Here is a 17,563-nt window from a genome sequence, read left to right on the forward strand (position 1 = left end):
ACGGTATATACACAAGGGAATACTACTCAGCCATAGAAAGGAAGGGAATCCTGTCCCTTACAACAACATGGATGAACCTGGAGGACGTTATGCTAAGTGAAATGAGCCACTTACATATGTACACATCCAACATGATCTCACTTAAATGTAGAATCTAAAACAAAGGAATTAATAGAAGCGTAGGCTGGGTGCTGATGGCTCATGCCTGTAATTCCAGCACTTTGGGAGGCCGAGGTGGGTGGATTACCTGAGGTCAGGAGTTCGAGACCATCCTGGCCAACATGGTGAGACCCCGCCTCTACTAAAAAATACACAAATTAGTTGGGCATGGTGGCACGTGCCTGTAATCCCAGCTACTCAAGAGGCTGAGGCAGGAGAATTGTTTGAACTTGGGAGGCGGAGGTTGCAGTAAGTCAAGATTATGCCACTGCACTCCAGCCTGGGCAACACAGTGAGACCCTGTCTCTCACACACACACACACACACACACACACACACACACACACACAAATGCTTTGTAGAAGCAGAGGGTAGAATGGTGGTTTTGAGAGACTGAAGGTAAGAGGAATGGGGAGATGTTGGTGGAAGGGTGCAAAGTTTCACTTAAGAAGAATACGTTTAAATACAAGACTTATTATGCAACAAGGTGACTAGAGTTAATGTATTTTATATTTCAAAATTGTTAAGAGTAAATTTTCAAATGTTCTCACCAAAGAAAAGATAATTATTTCAGGAGATGAATATGTTAACCAGCTTGATTTAATTAGTTCGCATTGTATGCATTCAGGTTGAGGATCCCTTATCCAAAATGCTTAGAACCAGAAGTGTTTTCAGATGTCTGATGTTTTCGGACTTGGGAATATTTGCAGAATACACACCAGTTAAGAATACTGGTTGAATATCCCTGATCTAAAAATTCAAAATTGGAAATGCTCATTGGAGCAAATTGTTGGCACTCAAAAAATTATGGATTCTGCAGCATTTCAGACTTTAGACTTCTGGATTAGGGAGCCTCAGCCAGTACCTCATAGTATCACTTTGTGGCCCATGAATGCCTATGATTATAACTTAACTAGTTTACCATTAAAGAAACACAATCCTTATGCTAAGTGAAAAAAGTCAGACACAAAGGTCATATGTTCTATTTATACCAAATACCCAGAATAAGAAAATCCACAGACAGAGAGAATATTGATGGTTGCCAGGGGCTGGAGAAGGGGGATGGAGAGTGATTGCTAATGGGTACAGGGTTTGCCTTTGGGGTGATGAAAATGTTTTGAAACTTGATACAGGTGGTGATTGTACAACATTATGAATATACTAAATGCCACTAAAATGGTAGACTTTAAAGTGGTCAATATGTTATGTGAATATCATGTCAATTAAAAATAAATTTGCAATCTCACTCATTACCCTTTACTCAGCTCCACTGTGTGATTCATTTGCTTAGTTTGCTTCCTGAACATCTCCTTCTCTTGAATGTAAACTCCACAAGGGCAGGCAGGGCTTCCTGTCTGTTTTGCTTATTGATTTAACGTCTGGGCCTAGAACAGGCCTGGAACAAAGCAGGCCATGAGTTTTGTTGAATCGACAGGTGAATGTATTACCTCTTTTGTGCCTTGTTAATAAAAGATCCTCTGTATTTCTTGAATACCAAATTAAAGAGAGATAATTTCTTAAACGAATAGGATTAACGGGCTAGTATGGTCTCATCCAAAATAAATTTAAAATAGAGAGGGGAAGAAAAGTAATCCTATCAGAATTCCTCAGTTCGTTGCATGGGAAACAAACAAACAGCCTGGCAGAGGTTCAGAGGATTGAGAAAACGGTATCAAGGGCTGAGCACTGAGGTCCTTTTTAATTTGCAAGGATTAGAAATGTCAACAAGCATCACATTTTCCTCTAAATTCTAAAAGATGAATCAGTGCGGTGGATTTAAACTAGGACAGCAGAAACAATGAGGCTGCTAAGAAATGCACAGCTTCTGTATAAGCATAGGCTGTGCATACGGGTTCAACCACACCTACCCCGAGAGAAAATATTTTCACTTAACACTTTCGACACTGTGAATCAGGGAGAACATACCGATGAGCTCCTTATTTCTGACGTCCAAGGCCATGTTCCGCAGCGCCGTGGCCACCGCGCACACCACGCGGTCGTTGTCTATTCGGAGCAGCTCCACGAGGATGGGCAGGCCTTTCTCTTTTCGGACAGCGGCTCGGATATATACTGACCACTGCAAAAACAGGGAAGGCGAGGGGCGTTAGAGACAGGGAGAAAACCTTACATGCAAATAGTACATTTGCGTTTTCAGACGGATGCTTACAGGAGCCAAAAAGGTTGAATTACCAAGACCTATTGTAGAATGGGTTGAATCTGTTAGACATGCATTTAAACTTTTTAACTGTATTTTTTGCCTTCAACTTGGGGACAAAGATTTCAAGGTTAATCAGTGAACCACAGTAGGTTTCTTTTGTGACACTGTTTTCAGTAATTGAAGTTGAAAGCCATTTGCGTGATGTGTATGCTTGATGCTTCAAGATACAGAGGTTTGGGACAAGCAGATGTGGCCAGTGACATTCAGAGAAATAAAACAAGAACCCTGAAAAAGTAGAAAATGAGAATGGGTTGTGTGGGAGTGATTTCTAAAGACAGCTTTGAATCTGGAGATGGGGCACACAGGTCAGTTGCTGAACGTGCTGTCAATAAGTCGTTTGCTGAACAATAAAGAGTCCACTAGTCAGAAATAGGCCAGGGTGGATAAATGTAAATATGACATTGAAAAGCAAGAGTGCACATGGTAAAATGTTTTTTAAAAAACATTAAGGTCAAACTGTATAATGTTCAGGGCCATAATTCAATGTCTTCTTTATAAAGTAGGACATGAAATTTGTTTTGGGTTGGTGGTCGTCAGCCTTAATGGAACACAGGTAACGCATCATATTAAAATGTCCTTGCAGTATCTAGATGATAAAGCATTCTGATTCACTTAACAGAATGCAGGCCCAGATTTTCAGACATTTGTATGAATGACGTATACTCTTCTACAGTATCCTGGAGAAGAGAGTACAATATAAAAATTAACAAATGTAAGGGTTTTACCTGTTGCAATTTCATTTTGATTTGAGAAAATTACATTCACGCAATGAGGTTGTGGATTCTGTGGTAGGGTCCTCCTGGGGACCAGTCCTTTCCCACCCAGTCCCCCCACCAGGCCCCCTCCGCCCCCCTTCCCCCATGGGGGCAGGCACCCCAGAGCTGGCTCTCACCTGTGGCAGGCAGGGAGCCCCCTCTGGCAGTGAACGTAGGGCATATGCCATGCCTGCCACATCCTCAGCCCAGCCCTGCATGAAATATGAGATCAAAAAAACAACTTCATCCTGTCCTACATTAGAAGTCACATTCACATAGTTTCTTATCACCATCAGCTCACACTGTATGCTTTTCTCTCATCCCTACTTTGTGTCTCAAGCTCTAGGAAGCCTTGAGGGGTGAGGGGAGCAGGTAAAACTCACTAAAGCATCTCTTGGCTGTGGTGATCTATTTGACAGCTCCACTCTTAGGGAGCAAAGAAGTGGAAGGTCAGGAAGTGTCAGACATGACAAAACATTGAGGTTTGCAAACTGCTTCTTGGGATGTGGGAATCTGGAACTGACATCCCTTCCCAGGGAGGAAGCCCTTTCTCCTGGTACAATGCCAATTTCCATCGATGCATTCAACTGGCATGCTGAAACATGACTTCCTCTGGACACATCTGCCTCCCCTACTTCTTGTGCCCTGCTGAGTCTCCAGTCCCCCAGCTTGGAAAAGCCTGGAAATCTGAGTTTATGCAGCCCACTTAATCCTGGGATCTTCCCTAAAACTAAGGAGAGAAGCTAGAAAAAGGAAGAGAATGCAAATCAGGGTGTGGGGTCAACATTGACATATTGCAAAAGGAACATCAACAACAACATCGGGGAGATATTCTTGACCTTCTGGGAGATGGCAGGGGTATTCCTGGCAACTTAGGCAGGCTGATGCATGTGCCCTCAGCCTGGGAGCGAAGAGATGAACTGAGGAAGGTGAGTTCATCTCTTCCCCAGCACCACTTCTTTGCAGGCCCCATGCGACTGGCTTGTGTATTTGAGATCTCTTCTAATTCTTGAAACTCCAGGGAGGTCAGCATTTTTATTTTATACACGGGGAAATTTAGGCACAAAGATATTCAATAACCTGCAGAGTCACCTGCACTCGACTCTGGGTCCTGTTACTCCATATCTGTCTTTTTTTATGCTGCTGACATTATACCCCCTCTACCATCATCTCATCCCCTCTCCTGTAATCCTTCATGCTTAGTCTCCCAGACATGACCTAAGTCTTTTCCTCCATCCTTCCAGACACAGACAGAGGAGAACCTGGCCATATCTGAAATGAGCCAAGAATAAATGGACATAACTTTGTCCTTCTAAACTTAGAAGTCCAGCTACTAGCCATATCCCCCAGTGTTGGATGAAAAGGTGATTTGGTATTTGGAGAACAATGGGAATCCTTCAGCTTTGCTGGGAATTGATTTGAGAGCAATAACAACAAAAAAAGGCTACTTAGGACCAAAAATGTGTATGAGATATAGAAACACATTTTTGATACGAGAAATTGGTGAGCAGTGGTGTGTTTTCCCTAAGAGAGAAAGGATAACCAGACAATAGATTTGATATTTTTATTATTGAGGCATAGAAAACAGCTTTCATTTTGAAAGGTTAGTTATGTGTATGTTTGTGTGTGTACAGAAGATTTCCAATATTGTCACAGCAAATGAGACCAATTTGCCCAGAATTAGTAGGTCCAATACAAGAAGACATGTCTAATTGGAATTTCTCGCTTGCGTCAGGAAAGGATCCCTTCTCCTTGCAGGTGATGGGACAAAGCTTTTGCACTCCTCTTCCTGGGGAGAGGCTCGGGCCATTATTTGACCCAAAGAAGTGTTGTCAGCATGGGACAGAGAAGCAGCAGCAAGCATGTATTGTCTAAGGCTAGAGGGCACAGATCCAGGTAAAAGATGGAATATATTTGAAAGAGAATTAGAACAGGGAGAAAGTAATTTGCCCTCTCCCTAGTCAATACAGAGCCTCCGTGCTGGGGAAAGAAAGGATGCACTTTGGAGAGGAAGCAAGAGATGCGGCAGCACTGTGGGGGCTGCAACCTGATCCCTGGAGTCCTCCTGGACAAGCCCCCCTCCATGTATAAGGGGGACTGAGTATGACATTCCCCTTGAAGATGGGAGAATGGAAAGTCCACAGCTCGGCTGCCCTCCTTGGAGGACAACAGTGGCTGAGCAAGACTCAGCGAAGTCTCCTGTACCGTCCCAGAATGGGGGCCCCAAGGTAGGAACAGTGACATGGCTTGCTGGGCGGGGGAGGACTGCGAGGATTCACGTAGCCCGAGTGTGGCAAGGGGTAGCCGCTGAGGGTGGTCTTGAATGGGTGGGGTGTGTAGGTTAGCTGAGGAGGAGAAATGAAGAACCCAGGGCTGCAGAGGGATTACTTGGCCAGGAAGGAGGAGACACATCAGTGGAGCACACAGTGGGAGCAGACAGTGCCTCTCTGGATTAAGGAGGGGAGGTGGTTGCATCTCAGGGGAGCTCAAAAAGGATGGAGGCAGGTGTGGGCCAAGAGAGGACCCTGACCGGAGCTGGTCCAATCACCAATCACCACATCCTGGAGAAGAGGCTGCATAGAATAGAGTCGATTCCACACTGAGAAAATGGACACCACACCCTCATCCTCTGTGCAGGACTATACTGGTAAGACCCCCAAGTTTAGCATCAACTGCAGGGGCAGGAGAGGATGAAGGTGCGGAACATAAATGTGGCCACGCTTGAAGCCTGATGGGACTGGGAAACAGCTGAATTTGACTGGGTTTGCCTAGAAATGTTGAGATTCACATTTCTTTCCTTTCTATTTTTTGGCATCAGGCAAATGAGGGCTCAGAGATGAACCTGAAGTGAATTAACAAAGATACTTGCACACAAGTTTGTGTCCCATGAAATTCGTAGTTGTATGTATTGAGAATTTGGTAACAAAGAGAAGTCAATAACTTTTAACCCTTTAAGGCCAGGCTGCCTCATTCTAATGTGGATTTCCAGGGACTTGACTTTTACAAATCCCAGGCCAGCTATAAATAAAATTGATGGCCATAATTTTTCCAAAGAGCTCCCCCTTGCTGAAACTGAGGTGATTCTGTGAAGGCTGATTTGTTCCTGAAGGGCGATTAATACTATAATGTAACTTTTCCTCACTGAAATCCTAATAATTTGCTAAATTACAATGACAGTGTTTTCCTTTAAGTACTAAATATTCTCGTCTGAGGCTGAACCCATTCATTATAGTGCTACAATTCTGAATTTGTTGATTAATTCTCTATATTCTACAAGTACTCTTGTGTTAGAAATATAGTCTGCAATTAAATGACTGTCAGTTACATGATCATTTGTCCATTAACTTTCTTTATCAAATTAGCCATTTGCTCACTTTTTCTTTTAACAAGGTAAAGTCAAATTTTAAAACCAAACTCTTCCAATGAAAAATACATACAATGAATTTGGTACAAATGGCATGCAATTCCTAAATTTGTTTCTGAATTTATTTACGATACCAGGGTATCTCATTCCCATGACAAGAGGGTAGGAAACACCTCCTGCACTGAAAAGCTTACTTAATTATTCTTATTTCTGCCAGTAGTTTACTATAAAAACAATGCACAAAATACTAGGAAATGACATGGCTTTTGCTGTATGCCCCAGATTATTGTCTCTAGAATGGATTATTATTTGAATTATCAGATTCTCCCAGCTGGAAAAGAACTGTGCTTGGTTCCTGCTCTAGGATTTATGAAATAATAGGGTGGTATTAGCACAAGGTCCTTCAAACGATGGGGTTACCCTGCAATGGACACAGAAGTCAGGTGTTGGCTCTTCACATCCAGAGTGACATTATAGATTTACATATCTTTGTTTTCAAAATTTCAAAATCTATTTTGAAAACTGGTATCTCTAGTCAAGATGACTAGTGAAGAATTCCAATCTGTTAGTAAAGAAATAAATCAATTTAATAAATACAAATTTTGGTTAAGGCAATGGCAACTATTGCATGTTTACTGTTTTTTGTTGTTGTTTCTTTGTCTGAATTTTAAAAATGTAAGTCAAGTTAGGGCAAAGACTGAATTTTAGCCCATGTGTTAATGCAATGCTCAAAATATTAATGTACAGGCAAGATAATTTCCTGGGGGGGAGGAAAGCATTTAGATGTGCTTTTGTAGTAAGAACAAACAAAGAAGGTCAAGCTCAAGTAAAAATGACCCAGAGGAAGCAGTCACTGAAGAGACTGGAAGAAGCATACTCATTCCGCAATTCTCAAGCTATCTCAAGGACTAGTAATTTTCAATTAAAAAATTTCTTTAAAAAAGGCAACTTTCTGAACATGAAAAGGTTTTTTGTTTGTTTTCACTGTGAATGTAATCAAATATTAGAGATGTCATTCTTGTGTGCAACTGGCATCTAGAAATGCCTTCTGGGGAACTAAATACAACCCTGTTAAATGATAGACAGTGCATGGTATGAGACTCAGGCTGCCTCCGACCTTATTCTGAGGCCCCTGTGTGTTCCTTAGTAACAGTGATGCATGAATACACCATTGAGAAAGGGGAACTGACCACAGTGGAGGTCCAAAATGAAACTGCTCACACTGCTACCCTCTAAGCAAGAGTGGTGGTTGAGAGGTGCAGGCTCTGAGCCACTGCATTTACAGACATGGAAGATTTGGTGATTTTTTATCCAATTTAGGAAAATAAAATTAATTCAGTTGTTTCTTGTTCTAAGTCAATAGGCACTAAGACAGAAAACTTTTCCTCTACATAGCTTTTTTTTTTTTTTCTCTTTAAACATAATGTCTCACAGGTGAAGTGATCTGGACTTGATGATTTTCTTTTGGAACCAGAAAACATGCCATTTTTGGAATATTAAGCAATTTCTTTCTTTTGGTTATGGGGAGGGAGAAATCTGAAATTTATCTTTAGGGCACAGTTTGGAGGGGCCCTGTTGAGAACCCCTTTCAGTCTTGCAACTATAAGGCAAAGTGTTTGCTGAAGTCTTAGGTAGCAAGGTAATTACAGTGTAATTATTTCTTTACTAAGACAGTGTGTTTTATTTTCTAATAGTATAGTATAAATCAAATATATTAGCAAATTATTTAGGAGACAGAATTTTATTTTTCTTGGATCTTGATTTAGATGACCTTACTGCAAATTATTATTGATTGTTGGTAGGGGATGAGTTTATGAAGACATTTGTGTACTAGAGGCTAGGAGCTGAGCCCAGCCTAGGAGAAGGGACATAGAGCTGCGATCTTGACTTTCATAAGTGAACATATGTTGTTATGAACTTGTGTTTTTGCTGCTGTTTTTTTTTTTTTTTTGCTTCCTGCTGGTAGTAGTGATGACAACAGCAGTCTTCTAAGTCACAAATTGAAGATGGCAGAACAGCTATCAGCATGGGTGAATTAATTCGTGGAGGGGAACTTCTGCCTTAACCTGCTCTTAACTGTGACATCAGGAGAAAATAACTTACCTCACTTGGGCATTTGCATATTTGGGTGTCTCTTTGTTACAGCAGTTAGCACTCTCCTAAATAATACTATGCTAGTGTACTAAAATAAACTTTCAATCATGGAATCCTAGCCCTAAGGCTTTAACAAGCAATGCTGGAAGTGTGCTTCCTCACCTCCGCCATGTCGTTGAAAAAATAACCTCATGGATGGCCCTGTGCCAGCATGTACTCCTATTGCTGCATCTGTAATGGATTTTGTAGATGCTTTGTTTACATGTTTACCATATTGTAAGGGAAGAGACCAAGTCATCTTCATCCATTTATCTCAATTGTCTTGTCTTTTTTGGTCCACAGTTGGAGATTTTAAAATGTTTAACTGATGAAAAAAGATGTCGGGTTGATTTACAGCATCAAGTCTGATGATTTCACAACAGCATTCTGCACGGAGGGGAACTATGCAAAAAGGATCAGAGCCACTGAAATTACTAACGGGGCCAAAAAATTCGAACCACTTCCACAAAACTACTGCTAGGGTTTAAAATGGTCACACAGCTGGGCACAGTGGCTCACGCCTGTAATCCTAACACTTTCAGAGGCCAAGGTGGGTGGATCACTTGAGGCCAGGAGTTGGAGACCAGCCTGGCCAATATGGTAAAACCCCATCTTTACTAAAAATACAAATATCAGCTGGGCGTGGTTGTAGGTTCCTGTAATACCAGCTCCTCGGGAGGCTGAGGCAGGAGAATCCCTTGAACGAGGGAGGCGGAGGTTGCAGTGAGCCAAGATCCCACCACTGCACACAAGCCTGGGTGACAGAACAAACCTCTGTCTCTAAATAAAAATAAATAAATAAATAAATAAATAAATAAATAAAAATAAAATGGTTATATGCCCCTTTGGGAGTGTGTTCTAAAGCCAAACAAATCCCTTCATTCTGGGGCCCCTGGTGCAGTGCTAGAACCTTTGACTCAGGACTTAGAGAATACTTGTTTGTCTCCAGGACTGAAGAACAGAATATCGAGGTGGTATGTCTTGAGCCACCATAGCACTGATCATGTTATGTCAATTCATCTGTTTTTATGATAGAATTCCTCTGTGAAGTGACTGCTCAGGTGACAGGTTAGCCCACATCTTAACCTGGGCTGAAAAAGGGTTTCATGTACAGGTAGTTTTACTAGTGCTCTCAGTGCAATTGGTGGACTAGGACTTCCCATTAGGGCAGGAGTCCCCAACCCCTGGAGTTCCTAACCCCTGTGAGGAACTGGGCCGCACAGTAGGAGGTGAGCGGTGGGTGAGCGAGGATTACCGCCTGAGCTCCGCCTCCCGTCAGATCTGCAGCAGCATTCGATTCTCATGGGAGCACAAACCCTATTGTGAACTGTGTATATGAAAGATCTAGGTTGCATGCTCCTTATGAGACTCTAATGCCTGATGATCTGAGGTGGAACAGTTTCATTCCAAAACTATTCCTCACCCCATCGGACCCATGGAAAAGTTGTTTTCTGGTGCCAAAATGTTAGGGACCACTGCTTTAGGGATAGTCTGTGTCTGCTAGACACCAAACTAATAATCAGCTTAATATAATTTAATATATGATTGAGCCCAATAGGTTCAGCTGTTCCTTTTTTTTTTTTTAATAGATAATGCCTCTCTGTCTTCTCACTGGCATTGTTGCTGATGAGAAATCTGCCGTCTTCCTTATCTTGTATGGAACACGTCTTTTCTTCCTCTGGATGCTTTGAAGATCTTTTTATTGCTGACTTTGAGCAGTTTGATTCTGATGCACCTTGGTTTTGTTTCTTCATGCTCCTTGTGCTTGAGGTTGTTTAAGCTGCTTTGATCTGTGAATGTATGAGTTTCATTAAATTTGGGAAATTTTCAATCATTATTTTTTCAAATTTTTTTTCTGTTCTCTTCCTTCTTTCTCTGTCCTCTCACTGGGGTACTCAAACTACATCTATATCAGGCCAGTCGACACCCACAGATGATCTGTACCTTTCTTTTTTTTTCTGTGTTTCATTCTGGATAGCTTCTATTGTCTTCGTGTTCACTGATCTTTTCTTCTGCAATGTTTAATGTGCTGTTAATCACATCCTATGCATTTTTCCTTTCAGACACTGCATTTCAGACTCTAGAGGCTTTATTTGAGTCTTTTATACATTTTCCATGCGTAACTTTTTAAATGTTTTGAACACATGGAATACAGTTATAATAACTGCCTATTTGATAATTTTAACATCTGTCAGTTCTGAGTTAGTTTTGATTGATTGATTTTTCTCCTTTTTATGGATTGCATTTTCTATTTACTTGCAGGATAGTTTTCAGATGTATGCCAGACATTCTCAATTTTAATTTGTTGGGTGCTGAATGTTTTTGTATTCCTACGGATGTCTTAAAGCTTTGTCCTAGGATGCAGTTAATTTACTTGGAAACTGTTGATCCTTTTGGGTCTAAGTTAAGATTTGACAGGAAAGACTAGAGCACGGTTAGTCCAGGGCTAACGATTCCTCTGTATTGAGGCAAGACCCTACTGACTATTCTCCCCAGTGGCCCATGGATTATGAGATTTTCCTCTCTGGCTCTTGGGAACATGCACTATATGCACCCCCATGTGAGTGTCCAATTTCATTCTCCCTAACAACTTCAGGTGTTTCTTTCCCAGCCTTGGGTATTTGCCTCACACACATGTGCTGAGAGTTCTCTGTTGATGTTTAAGGGGAGTCCTCTGCACATCTCTAGGGTTCTATGTGTGGGTCTCTCCTCTTTGATACTTTGTCCTATGAACTCCGATCACTTTGATATCTCCAGATTCCCAGATCCATCTCCTCAACACAGTGAGTCTATTGAGATCCCCCTGGTCCCTCAATCTTCTTGCCGTGGCTTGGAAACTCTCTCTCAAGGTGGTGAGCTGAGATAATCAGAGGAATCACCTTCTTTTGTTTCCTGTCTTTCAGAGATCATTGTCCTTTGTTGACTAATGTCTAGTGTCTTACTAAAAAACCCCAATGTTTCACATATGTCTTTTCTTTGTTGTTGTTTTTCCTTGAAGAAAGGTAAATTTGAACCTTGTCATTCCATCTTGGCATCTTGGCTGGAAGCGGAAATCCCTCTGGTTCAGCTGCTTCTACAACTTTGAAGTTCTGTAATTTAGAACTTTAGAAATCAGATCATCCAATGATAGTACTAAAATTAATGCAAAACTATTAAAAATGGGTCTTCTCCATTTATCAATTTGGATGCATATGACATTTGCAACATAGGTGTGATCTTTGCTATCAGTACTGCTTCCCGGGTCTTATAGGGAAGAAATCACTGAGTCCTGTGATTAGGACCAGTGACTTGGTTGTGGCCGTGCTCCTCCCGTCTCCTGCTCCATGGAGTGGGTCTATCCTTGTCCTGCAACAGACTGGTCATTGCCTGTATCTGAGTATTCTGTCTCCAGGACACTGCTGATTGGACAGGGTGCTCTGATCACCTCTGTGTTTATACTGGCCTAGTTTCTAATTGATTAGGCATGATGCTTTGCATTCCATTTTCATCAGTCTTTCAAAACTCTGTTTCTTTACATTTAAATCTAAAGCTTGGCATCACACCATTAACTAGAACAAAGACAAGTCACTTTGTCTTAGACGATAAACCATGATTCATAACTTGCATTTGATGGACTCCACTAATCTGCCCTGTTCACTTTTACATGATACACTACCTACTAAGTTAAATTCAGAGTCTTTCTCAAGGCTGTTATCTCTTTCTCTAAGGACAAGTCTCCAATTTTGCAGTTCTCCTACATTTTTTATTCATTTGGGGCACATGGCCAGAGATTCTGTTTCCTTCTTCACTAAGTCCATGTTGCTATTATGTTAGCTCATTAAATATTAATAGATTAACATCCAAGTATCTCTTGTTCTGTCTTATTTTTAAAATAAATGGCAAATAACAGATGCTTTGAAAAGAGTCACACTTTAGGAGGAAAACTGAGTGTACAAAGATTTTAAAATGTTTGACTTCATAGCAAGTACAGATATATATTTCTACAGTTCAAATCCTGGGTTTTCATAAAGCTCAAGTACAATAGAAATAATCCATAAATGGGAGTCAAAAGAACATTCGTTCACATTTTGGAAATCTTCAAAGCACTATATCCAATTGTTTTAATATTCTGCAACAAACAAAACCATTGTACTATAAATGAGAAAAAGGTAACTGAAGCCCATGTCGGCAATGAAAAACATGCATCACTTTGCTTCTGTCATAATAACATTATGTCTTTCTGATGCTCATAAACCAAGTAATGAGTGTTTTAAAGTTTAAAAAGTGTTTAGGGCCATTATGAATATCTAGTTTGCTAGTCAATTTGTCACAGAAAAAGAGTGTGCATGATCTTCCTATAAAGAGAAATTATTGTTTTAGATGATGAGGTCTATAAAAAGCCGTCTCCGTGCAAAATTAAAGTATTTTACCTCTACATTTCTGTTTTTGTTGGGTCATAAAAAGTTAAGAACACTAAAGAAATACCACTAAATTTTAACAGTTGCTATAAAAATGTATTCTTTGAATTCTAGAGTTCAGATGGTAACACTATATGCTGTTGTGTATCCTAACTCAATCTTTTAATAATTCAAGATTTTTTTCTGAAATCATCTTTTTAAAAGTAAGGATTTATCTGTTTGGTTTCTGGACAAGTCATCCTTTGTCTTCTTTAAATTACGATAATTTATCATTGCTTGCCTTAATGACAATCTTCTCAAATCTTCCTTGAGAATTGTCCACTTGCTTGTCCCATGAAATACGGAAAATTAGTAAATTATGCAAAAGATGATGATGTGACTGATCCCCATATGCGTATTTGTATTTTGATATGAAATTTCTTACACATGTATATATATATATATATTTATAACTACTATTATATTATATAATATAAATATATATATATTTATAACTACTCCCAAATATTCCTTAGCAGCCCCTTGTCATGCCTGAGAACTATCCCATTATCTAGAATTATTAGGGAAGCAGAGCTTCTCATAAGCAAGACTGACATCCTAAGAGGCAAAATTCTACTTTAACCATTGGGATGGAAATCTTTCACAAATGCTTTCTGTCTTCTAAAATTACTAGTAATAACAGTTTCTTGAGGAGAGAGGGCCAACTTTATGACTCTCAGAATAGATGGAACAGCCATGACATTAAATGGTCTCTGACAGTTTTTCTTTCTTGCATTCTTTAACTCAGTTTTTCCAACTCCTCTGTCTTTTCTCTTTGCCACCACAGTATTTACTCTCCCTCCTTATGATGGTCTATGTGTCTGCTTACAAGAGTTCTTCCTTTTTTTTTTTTTTTGAGATAGAGTCTCACTCTGTCACCAAGCTGGAGTGCAGTGGCGTGATCTCAGCTCACTGCAATCTCCACCTCCCAGGTTCAAGCGATTCTCCTGCCTCAGCCTCATGAGTAGCTGGGACTACAGGCACGTGCCACCATGCCCAGCTAATTTTTGTGTTTTTAATAGAGACAGGGCCAGGATGATCTTGATCTCTAGACTTCGTGATCCATCCACCTCGGCCTCCCAAGCTGCTGGGATTACAGGTGTGAGCCACCGCAACTGGCCAGTTCTTGCATTTTTCAACATGCTGACTGAAGTCCAGTATGGACTGGGAAATCTTTGGTCGTCATTGTTAAGCTTTGTCTAAGACAGAACAGCTTCTGTTATGCTGAGTTTGACTATTCTAGACTCTTCTGCCTTTTTCCTAGTAGTCTCTACTCTCTTAGCAGTAGAGAAATTTACCAAAGAAATGCCCTCTGGATATGTGGGATAACTGTGCTGAACTAATGCAGATTAATTGTGCTAGAAACAGTAAGATGCTATTGCCAGAAAATTTTAAGAATTATCATGCTTCTTCCATAATTCCCATTATGTAAAGTAGAAGAGAATCTTAAAATATAAAAGTAGTAAACTCTTTTTAAACTTGTCATTTTCTTACTCTACACACCTAACTAAGCAGTTCTTGCAGCTGATCTGGGTGCTCCTGAGACACAGAACTTGGAAACTTAGACAGAAATCTCAGCACAGTAGGAACTGCAGAACTGGCCCTTTGCTACTGAACTCTGCAACCTGCAAAACATTGTTCAGTCTGAACACTGAAAAGAAAATGGTTCTTTCATAACTTCTTTCTATCAGTTTTATATTGTATTGACAGTATATTGCCAGCTGAACCAAAGAATCAAAATATGATAAAATGTGACCATCTGAGGATGGCCTGGAACATAATATGTGCTACTAAATTCTTATTGACTTGTAGACATTAATAAATAGAAAACACTGCGATCCTCAAGGAAGACATGTAGACATAGATAGCAGTTGAGATAAATGCTCACATTTGAATTATTTCTCTCAGCCAAGCACAGGGGTAGGCAGTGGGCTAGAAAGAGATAAATGGGGCTTGGTCTGCCCATAAGGGGCGTACAGACCAAATTCTCTTCCAGAGGACAGTCTTAGCAGCTCAGAAGGAATCATTGTATGAAAGAAAGATTAGTTAAATTAAATTTGGTGTTGAGATGTGGTGCAGTTCTTTGTACTTTAACATGTCTTTTTATCTGTCTGCTTTTAGGATTTTTTTTCTTTGTTACTAATTTTGAGCAATATGATTAAAAGACACCTTGGTATTGTTTCTTCATGTTTTCTGTGCCGGGGGCTCCTTGAGCTGCTTAGATCTGTGAATTCATAGTTTTCATTAGATTTGGAAAATTTTCAACCATTATCTTTAAAAATATTTTTTCTGTTCTCTTTCTCTTCTCATCTGAGGACTCCATTTACACACATATGAGGTCACTTGAAGCTCACTGATGCACTATACCTCTTTTCTTCTTTTTTCTTTGTGTTTCATTTTGGATCATTCCTACTGCTGTCTTCAAGTTCACTAATCTTTTATTCTGTAATCTTATCTGCTGTTAATCACATTCCACATAGTTTTTGTTCAGGTATATTATGTTATATTATATTATACTATATTATATTGTATTTATTATACTTTAAGTTCTGGGATACATGTGCAGAACGTGCAGGTTTGTTACATAGGTAGACACGTACCATGGTGGTTTGCTGCACCCATCAACCGTTATCTACATTAGGTACTTCTCCTAATGCTATCCCTCTCCTAGCCCCCGACCCCTGCCAGGCCCCAGTGTGTGATGTTCCCCTCCCTGTGTCCATGTGTTCTTATTGTTCAATTCCCACTTATGAGTGAGAACATGTGGTATTTGGTTTTCTGTTCCTGTGTTAGTTTGCTGAGAATGATGGTTTCCAGCTCCATCCATGTTCCTGCAAAGGACATGAATTCATCCTTTTTTATGGATGCATAGTATTCCATGGTATATATGATGCATTATATTTTAATTTTTTAATTCTAGAAGCTTGAGTTTGTTCTTTTATATATTTTTCCTATTTCTACTTTTTGAACATATGGAATATATAGAGTTTAAAGGTTGAAGTCTTTTTTTTTTTTTTGAGATGGAGTCTCGCTCTGTCGCCCAGGCTGGAGTGCAGTGGCCGGATCTCAGCTCACTGCAAGCTCCGCCTCCCGGGTTTACGCCATTCTCCTGCCTCAGCCTCCCGAGTAGCTGGGACTACAGGCGCCCGCCACCTCGCCCGGCTAGTTTTTTGTATTTTTTAGTAGAGACGGGGTTTCACCGTGTTAGCCAGGGTGGTCTCGATCTCCTGACCTCGTGATCCACCCATCTCGGCCTCCCAAAGTGCTGGGATTACAGGCTTCAGCCACCGTGCCCAGCCTAGGTTGAAGTCTTATACTCAAAATCTTCTAGAGCCCAAAGATATTTCTCCACTTTTAAGTTGTTATGATTACATGATAATGACATAAGTATTTCTCAAGGAAAGTGATAACTGATTAAAAAAAAAAAAAGTAAAGGAAGAGAGAAAGAAGAGAGAGACGGGGGTGGGAGGGAGAGGGGGAGAGAGAGAGAGAGAGAAACAACATCTTAAGATGACACACCTGATTTGCCACCATCTAGATCTTTGTGTCTTAGCCAGGCTGATGCCTGAAGCCCAGAGCCCATTTCCCTGTACCTGTCTAGTTAGTGCTGCACGGCAGGGGAGCTGGGTAGGGTCTTTCAGCTCATGAGCATGTGAGTGCTCATGGGCACATACAGTGTCTTGGCCTATGACATCTCACTACCATCCTTGCATCCAGTGTTCTGACTGATGTGCATGATGTAGAGTGAGGCAGCCCTGATTTTCTCTGCAGAGGACACATCTGAGACATAGCGATATGCTGTGGTTTGCCCAGGCTCACCATGCTCAGAAAAGGTAGAGCCTCGGTTTGAATTATGATTTGAATCAAAGCTTTCTAGATCACACTAAATTTAGAGAGACATAAGATGTAAGGCCTCGTTCCAGGAAGTGATTTCCATCAGTATCTCTTTTCTGCTCCTTTAAGACTATGCTCCGGATGTCTACCTGGCGCAACTCTGCTTTTGAAGCTTTTCTCTACCAATCTCTGGTTGCAAGCAAGAGATGTGTACAACTCTAGGGCTGCCTATGGGCAGGGTGTAGAAAAGGGCTAATTATGTCCATTCCTAAGACTCTTCGGAGAAGAAGTGGGTCTGGCCATAGGGCAGCGGCCAGCTCTGTAGGAAGAATTGTCAGGACCTGGGGCCCCTGAGCTGGGATGGCACTTGAGAAAGAAGGAAGTTCTGTAGCTTGGACTGCAGCAATGGAAACAAAGGATGACAGAGAGAGAAGGACAAGACGGCAGACATCCAAAGGAATAAGCAAAGGGAAGGGTGTAGTTACATAATGTTGAGACCAGAGTGTGGTGTGTGTGTCTGACATCTACAGCTTTGAGCTTCTGAACGTTATCTGTATCCGTATGTATACGTTCACATGGTTTGGATGAAAATAAATGGCAAGGAAAGGAGTGATTGATGAATATGCCACACCCCAGGATTTAGTATGAAATGAATGGAACATGC

The 17,563-nt window shown here is 40.8% G+C and overlaps 1 protein-coding gene across 7 annotated transcripts in view; it reads right to left on the reverse strand.

The window, feature by feature from the left end:
* The window catches only part of CTNND2 (catenin delta 2), a 933,747-nt gene that overhangs the window by 108,718 nt on the left and 807,466 nt on the right, over positions 1-17,563 (reverse strand). For 5 of the 7 annotated variants that reach the window (XM_023218279.1, XM_023218276.2, XM_023218278.1 and 2 more), the window contains one exon: positions 2,086-2,236. In XM_023218279.1, coding sequence (XP_023074047.1) covers positions 2,086-2,236 — 151 coding nt within the window. Of the gene's footprint in view, positions 1-2,085; positions 2,237-3,269; positions 3,345-17,563 lie in introns of all 7 variants that reach the window. The other 2 variants (XM_026455692.1, XM_023218275.1) reach the window with 1 other exon arrangement.

The sequence above is a fragment of the Piliocolobus tephrosceles genome, chromosome 4, assembly GCF_002776525.5.
Source record: "Piliocolobus tephrosceles isolate RC106 chromosome 4, ASM277652v3, whole genome shotgun sequence".
In the NCBI taxonomy this organism is placed as follows: domain Eukaryota; kingdom Metazoa; phylum Chordata; class Mammalia; order Primates; family Cercopithecidae; genus Piliocolobus; species Piliocolobus tephrosceles.